Source organism: Notolepis coatsorum (genome assembly GCF_963971535.1).
Source record: "Notolepis coatsorum genome assembly, contig: SCAFFOLD_690, whole genome shotgun sequence".
Classification (NCBI taxonomy): domain Eukaryota; kingdom Metazoa; phylum Chordata; class Actinopteri; order Aulopiformes; family Paralepididae; genus Notolepis; species Notolepis coatsorum.
In genome coordinates, this window is record NW_028170108.1 from 58,495 (window position 1) to 66,599 (window position 8,105).

Genomic DNA, 8,105 nt, shown 5'->3' on the forward strand with positions numbered 1-8,105 from the left:
CCTGTGTTTTCTGGCCCCCTATTCTACCTACCCTTAAGCTAATGCCCTGTAGACCTAACCCTCTTCAACCACACCTGCTACCAGCCAAAGATCATATTTGACCATCCACCCGTCAAGTACATGGTATGGTACAAGACAAGTAGATGGTACTAATCACTTCTCTGACTGCCCCAGGAGTATGTGGTGCACAGGAAGCTAACAAACAACCAGAAAATAATGTCCCTACCTACATGTGGTGTGCATAAACTATATATTTTAACAGCATTAAGTAGTCACATCAAATTATAAACAAAATAAGGGCATACTCACCTGTTTGATGAAACGGCTCAAGCCCCCACGTTACACAACATGTAACGAACACCCACACTATAGCACCACGACACACCATGCAAAAAAAAAAAAAAAACACCAAACAATTTCTAGGGGTAAATATCCCGGACGAGCGCCCAACTGTTACGACCCTGGCTCAAAGGCACGCAACCTATGTGCAAAACCGACACCAAAACCCGTGTTTAACCCAAAAAGACGACTCTAACAATGAAATACCGATACAAACTAAAGAACAAAGGATAGAAGAATGTGACAACTCTCCTTCTAGCCACAGACAGACCTGCATGTGTGACTGAAGGGCTGGTTTTAACCTGCCAGCAGGTAACCAATCAGCAGCAATTAGCTAATTAGCAGCCCTCACCTGTATGCCCAGTGACACAGGAGTGATCAGGCTCATGGTACATAACAACAACAAATGTACAGATCAAATTAGGGACATACAGTTTGGCATTTAGTACAAGTTATCAACTATTACAATGATAATACTCACAGACAAAAACAAAAGAAACAAAAAGCACAGACAGGGGAGTATAGTTTTATATTTTTTTATAAAACAGTTCATCCCTGACAGCTTCTTCAGCACTCCAGGTGTTGTATAGTCTGCTGGCTCCCTTGTCCCTGTCAGCTGGGGCCACTTCTGGATTTCTATTGCCTCTTTAATCCAACGCTGGTATTTGTTGCTTTCAGATGTGATCGTTTCCCCCCCCCCCCCCCTTTCTACAATGCTCTAAATTGCTAGATTATCATAATTGTCTTGGTGTTTCTTTGCACGAGTATCTGCTCCAGATGTGTCCTTTTCATATTCTTTATAGTGATCTTTTTGCCAGACCCGGAGGGCCGGCCTTCAATAGTGAATGTCCCTAACTGACTGACTGACTCCCCATTGTTGAAACATGCATGCGTGAGTCTCGTGGCCGGCTCCAGCTTAACTAGGCTTGTTTTTGTATGCCAAAGGCTCAGCTGAAACACTGGCGAAACGTCAAGGTCTACTTATTATGCAGTCTGTACATATGAACAGTTTGTAGTATTTCAACTTAAGACTAGATTCACTGTTTCTAGTTAAAACCAGGTTATGCCCATTCGACTTGCTCACACCTGGAGGAGGCCCCACACCCCAGCCTTATATACTGGTAGCTCCTCCTACAGAAAGAAATTATCTAATGGCTATTAACTCATTGGCTGCCAGCCATTAGACGGCCCCCGTGGGAGCACTGCCACGCTTTAAAAGATAGGAGTGACCTTGTTTGTACACTAACTATATTCTATATTATAGCTATGGATACAATACTATGGCCCATTTGACATCACCTATCTATCGTTCAACATGTGAAAAAGAATAAATTCTTTCATCCATATGTTCTCGTGTTATACCGTGGTGAATATAAGTATAGTTATAGCGTGGTCTGGGGTCATTCCTGAAAGGCTGAGTAATAGCCTTATACGTCAATTCTACTATAAACGTTGCCGTTTCTTGCCTGTACACGCTACTATTGTTGTACTACGTTGTGGAGTAACGTTACACACACACGTTGCGATCGAGGTGAAGACATGGTTGGATCAATGCAGGATTGATATCATATAGCCCTTACCAGTGATGGGCAAGCTACTTGGAAAATGTAGTAAGCTACACTACAAGTTACTCTCGATTAAATATAGCTCAACTACAATGGAAGCTATCCCCAGAGAAATGTAGCAAGCTACACTACAAGAACATGGCAAAAATAGCTAACTACATCGGCACTACTTTTTATTTTTATTTTTTTACTTCATGATCAGGTTTCCACCAAACAAATAGGCAGGCAAAAAAAGGTTCAGTTTGATTGTTTATTATAAAACTGAAACAAGCCCTCCAACTATGCTAATATGTCTATACTACAATGTACTCAGAGTATAACACTCAAGCTTGACACTGCTGGACAAACAATACTTGGCTGCTAGCCTGCTAGATATGTACCACTCCTGCTGACTTGTTGTACACAATTTGTAAGTTGCTTTGAATGAAAGTGTCAGCTAAATGACCAAATGTATTTAAATATGTAACTCACAAAACATTCCATTGCCCCAAAATCATGTGGGGACCCCCCACAGGTTGAGAACCACTGCTCTAGGTGATCTTTTCCCTCTTAGTGTATATTTAATGTTAGTTTGTTTTTTCTTTTCCTCCACCCCCATAATATTGTTCATTTTCTGCCTACAGTGAAACATGATAGCAGCTGCTGTTGACAAAAAGTGCACTGACTTGTGTGCTGTTTGGGAACAGTTGACAATGTTTATGTAAAGGTTTTCATCAGCTCACCTGATGATGTGGGAAGTTGAGAGAGAGCAGCTTCGTTTTTGGCTGACACAATAAACACCTAAAGATTATGTTTTAGGCGTTTTTTCAGTCAAACTCATAAATCTTTCCAGATAGGGCCATGGAGAGGCATTGTTGTTATTGACATCATCATCTTCATCAATGCCATCAGCCCTGGAAACATTGAATCCCTCTGCCATTTCGTGCAGACTTTTTCATGTAATCTGTTAAATTGCATTCATTCATTCAGGGGTCTGTTTTGATTTGCACTTCCTGATTTGCGGAGCTGGAGTCCCGCCCTAACCTGCCTCTGATTGGCCTACCCGTAATGTTTTGGCCTAACCTTACCCAATCGTGAGTCGTCATACTCATATCTAAACCAACCAACCAATCATAGTGGGTTTTCTGCGGGTATTTTTTTTAATTTTTTTTTTACAAATCTTTATGTCTGTTTCTCCGGATAGTAGCGTGTAGCGTTTCGTCACGCTACGTCACTACTTCGTTCTAAAAATAGCTGCACTACAGAGAACGCTACTTGGTTCAAAAGTAGCGATGCTACAATCACGCTACTGAGAATTGTAGTTAAGCTATGTAGCGTCACTACTTGTAACTAGCTACTGCCCATCACTGGCCCTTACCTTCACTAGGATGTACCCCAAAAATAATATTCCAATTATCTGATCGCGAGTCCCAGTATTGGTGTCGATCATGTCGCCAACATAATCCACCACACATCATGCATCGGGAGCATTTGACGCTTCGCAATCCAATCGTTATAACTGCTCCATTCGCCCGACAACGAAAAGTGCGCCCGGTGACATTTGACCATTGCACAGGCCAAGATACAAGGTTTCAAAGGGTGCTCGATACCGCCGTCTAGCTGGATGCGGCTGGTATTGCACTTTGGCGATCTCAGACTCATTCCCTATAGTAACACCAAGGTCCCTGGAAACAAACTCGTTGTTGGCGGGGAATGAGTTAATCAGTAAACTCACAAGGATCTTTGAAATAGGCAAAATAGAGCAAGAGCAGGAAAAAGCTTCAACTGCAGACACCAGACACTCAGTGGCCGCAATAATTCAACAGACGAGGAATTCAACTAAATTAACGGATTCATGTAAAAGTATACAGGAACAATAAACAAACATCTTGGGGCGGCTGGGTGGCGCAGCGGTCTAAGCGCTCGTCACCAACGCGTGAGACACCGGTATCGAATCCGTCTGTCAGCGTTGCCTCCGGCTTGGACCGGCCGTCATACTGACTCAATTGGCAGAGTCAGCGGGAGGGAAGTCGATGGGTGGTAATCTGGTTGTTGTAAACAGCGACTCCTACAGGTCGGTCAGGGCGTCTGCAAAGCAAGGACAGGAGATGTCGAGGGTAGTGTGAGCCTCCCACACGTTACACCTCGCCAATGAGAGTCCGCGCTGGCAGGCTGCCTCCACATGTATCGGAGGGGACATGTGATGCAAGGCTTCTATCCTCCCTACAACCGGCCAGTGGGGGGCATATGCGAGCAACGATCAGGACAGGGGAGGGAGAATTGGTACGAGAGGTAAATTGGGATGGGGAGAAAAATCACAGAAAAAAGGAGGAGAAAAAGTAGAAAAAAAAGAAGATTATATAAGATATAGATAATATATACAGTATATAGGGGGGGGGGGGATTTATGACAATTTCCTGTAGTATGTTAATATAGTGGATTCTGAAGGTTGATTAAGAATCAAAAGGAGGAATGAAGGAATCCTTGTTTTTCAATGTGTATATAATGTAAATATCTGCATTATAATGTAAATATCTGCAGATGACGGCATCTACTCCTAGATATTAGTTGTAAGAGGACAGTATCAGTCACTATGTCTGGCTCCAGTGAGGCTGCAGTCAAGGGCCTGTTATCAGCTGAGCTCTCAAGCCAGCCAAGGTCATTGTATGCAGCGGCACTGGGCTCTCACATGGTGGTGTGACCACATCGTTTAGTAATATCAACATCGCCGTTGCTATAGTGATTTGGGTCAAAAGTGCTGTTGCCATAGTAACAGTCACGAGAGAGAGGTCAACATTGCGAGACTTGAAGACGGTAAGCTGTGGGGTCTTCAGGAAACTAGCCAGATTGAGACACGACGCACAGGTGAGCAGACGCGTTGATCAGAGACTTTGAAAGGATCCCTCCTCCCCTCGCACGGGGGGGGGGGGGGGGCAGGAATGGAGTGCCACATCATCGCTAGCTTCGGCTAACAGGGAATGGTTGTTGGCTACGACGAGGCCCAGAACCATTGGACTAATAGCATAAGAGACGGTGGAGAAGAATGAATTAAGACTGTTCAAGGACATTACAGAATTGGTTACATCTGGTACAAGGCTTTGTTTATGGAATAAACAACGTTTTTCCAAGAAAGGTACCACGTTTGCCAGTGTTGAATTCTTCTGATTACGGATTGCATTAACGGGGATGAAACAGTTGTACAGCCAGTGTGAGAAGGTCGACTTCGGAGTAAGAGATAAACACAACGCAGAAACTTCACGAACACAGGTGACGAGGTGATATGACCGAAATCTATCAGTATGGAGAATGCGGTCTGATGGAACTGGACGACGAAACGTTGGCCTGGCTTGCCTCAGAGGAGCTGCAGGTCTAAAGACACACGCTAGAAGAAGAAGACAGACCGACACTGACACACACACACGCACGCACGCACGCACGCACGCACGCACCCACCCACACACACTCAGTTTAACTGAATGGTTCCAAAGAGGGATGAAGGGTATTAAACTGAAAGGTTCCTAAGAGGGATACAGGGTATTAAACTGAATGATTCTTAAGAGGGATACAGGGTATTAAACTGAATGGTTCCTAAGAGGGATACAGGGTATTAAACTGAATGGTTCTTAAGAGGGATACAGGGTATTAAACTGAATGGTTCCTAAGAGGGATACAGGGTATTAAACTGAATGGTTCCTAAGTGGGATACATACAGGGTATTAAACTGAATGGTTCTTAACTCTTTGACTGCTACCGACTTTCCCCATCTCTACCGCCTGACGCCAGCGTTATTGACCATTTTAGCGATGTTTGCAGACCCATCGTGTGTTCTGTATTATAGCTATGGAGACAATAGTATGGCTCATTTGACAGCCATTGTTCATAGTCCATTACTGACTAATTAGTTAATTTCTACACACTGTAGTTTGTAGTTTATTACACGCTAAACATCACCCATTTCCAAAATAATCTAGTCTTTTTCCATAGATCGCGAGATAAGACGCATTATATGCAATAAGACCAAATCGTTCTGGTTGTTCGCCTGAAACCCCAAATACTCCCAAATCAAAGGTATATACCATGTACATATGTGCCGTCACAAAATAATCAAGGGGGGGGGGGCCAAAAATGCGATCGTTACAAAAAGCTTGGTTTAGGTCCGGTAACATACGACACTGTGATCGTTACAGAAACATGTTTCAGGTTCGGTAAATAGACATAGAATATACCTTACCTTAGCTAGAAGGTGCTCCAAAAAGAATAATTCCAATGATCCCATCGGCGATCGCGATTACTCGTTTATATGTAATTACTTGTGTATATGGGAAACTAGGTTTTGAGGCAAGAAGATCTCCTAGCGATTGCTCTGCAAGAGCTCCTCCCCCTCAGAGCGAGTCAGGACAGAAAGGGATCAGGACAGAAACTGTCTGAAATAGACTATCAGAGTTCAAAAGGTAGGCGATATTGCCACCTTGTGAGATTCAATCATCATTGCAATTCCAACATAGGCAGTTGAATCAGGGACACCTAGAGGGCTCCGGCTGACCGTATAGAACGGGATCAAAGGAAAATATCAAAGGATCAAAACCTGAGTATACTCGGGTTTTGGCGCTCAACGGTTGGCGATATAACCCGACTATACTCGGGTATGGCGCAGAAAGAGTTAAGAGGGATGCAGGGTATTAAACTGAATGGTTCCTAAGAGGGATACAGGGTAATAAACTGAATGGTTCCTAAGAGGGATACAGGGTATTAAACTCAATGGTTCCTAAGAGGGATACAGGGTATTAAACTGAATGGTTCCTAAGAGGTATGCAGGGTATTAAACTGAATGGTTCTTAAGAGGGATTACAGGGTATTAAACTGAATGGTTCCTAAGAGGGATACAGGGTATTAAACTGAATAGTTCCTAAGAGGGATGCAGGCTACCGCAGGATTTGGCATCAAGGAAACACTGTGTATTTCCTCTTCTCAGCTCCCTGTTTGATGTCATCATATGTAAAAACAACAGAGGCAATTTGTTCAGTTTCGCTCTGCTCCCCACACTCCATCAGACAAGCAAACTGGTCGCTACCAAGGAAAGCCAGGTCTGAGTAGGCACTGGGTCCACTATTGATGATCCAGGGTTCACTCCATGCAGACGGTTCCAATGGGGAACGGTTAAAATACACTCCTAAATCTACCCTGTTTGTTTTACTTGTTGGGTGAGTGTAGAGCAGCCAGGTTGGTGGCTTTTGAGATAGGCCACCACCTGTATGTTTAGACTCATTTTTAGCTGGGAAGGTGATCACACTTCCCTGGCAGCCTCCCTGCTTACAGAATGCATTCCCTGTTTCAACAAGTTTATTTCCTTGGGGGAGAGTGGTAAAATCACACCCTCCGTTCTTACTCAAAGCTTCTACTCTGTAGCTTACATTGCTACGGGCGTTACAGTAGACACTGCTCTGGCCGGCATCATCTATGACCTCTACCATCTCACACTCTAATGACCATGTTGATTTAAGCATTTGAAGCTTCTTGCCAATTTGCCATGTTTTACCCAAATCGTCGCTGTACACTGAAAGTGCATATGGGATGGAACAGCCTGGCACAGCAGGATAATAGGCATATGTTGGAATGATCAATCTGCCACTCTCCATTTGAATGCCATGGCCGGGCCCAACAGCAAAGGTTGTCCAGTTTTTTATAACATCACGCAAGCTGTCAGTCACGTCAGTCACGTCACTCCAGCTTTGTCCCTCATCCTGGCTTGTGATGTAGCAGAGACGGGCTTTGTTGCAGGCTGTGAACCTCTGCCAGCACTCTGAGACGGTGCCTCGAACACAGATGAAGAAGAGAAACAGGGACTTGGAGGTCTTCTCATACACTGGACAGGGGTTCATAGGACGGTATCCTGGTAGATGCGCTTCTGCCACCTCCTTCAGCTTGGACCATGGACAATGGAAAAGACGGACAGAATAAGTGTATGATTGATAAACACAGCTGGACTGTTTAAAAAGCTCATATTATGCCCATTCCCCAGTTTAATATTTTCTATTTACAAACATTTGCATGTTTTATGGTCAAAAAGCACCTAGTTACAGCTGTACAGGATGTGTGTGCAGCAAGTTATCTTTAAAGGGGAACTCCAACATTTTGGGAAATTAGCTTATTTAACATCTTCCCTGGAGTTAGACAAAAAGATACATACCTTTTTTGTCTCTGTGCGTGCATTTTAGCTTTGGG

General features: G+C 43.8%; 1 protein-coding gene across 1 annotated transcript; it reads right to left on the reverse strand.

Moving 5' to 3' along the window:
• Window positions 1-6,823: 6,823 nt before the first annotated feature.
• LOC311248613 (sialidase-3-like) lies at window positions 6,824-7,762 on the reverse strand (the record flags this gene model as incomplete). Its single annotated transcript, XM_084339472.1, has 1 exon — window positions 6,824-7,762. One exon carries the CDS (start codon window positions 7,760-7,762, stop codon window positions 6,824-6,826), a length of 939 nt encoding a protein of 312 aa, XP_084195598.1.
• Window positions 7,763-8,105: the final 343 nt, after the last annotated feature.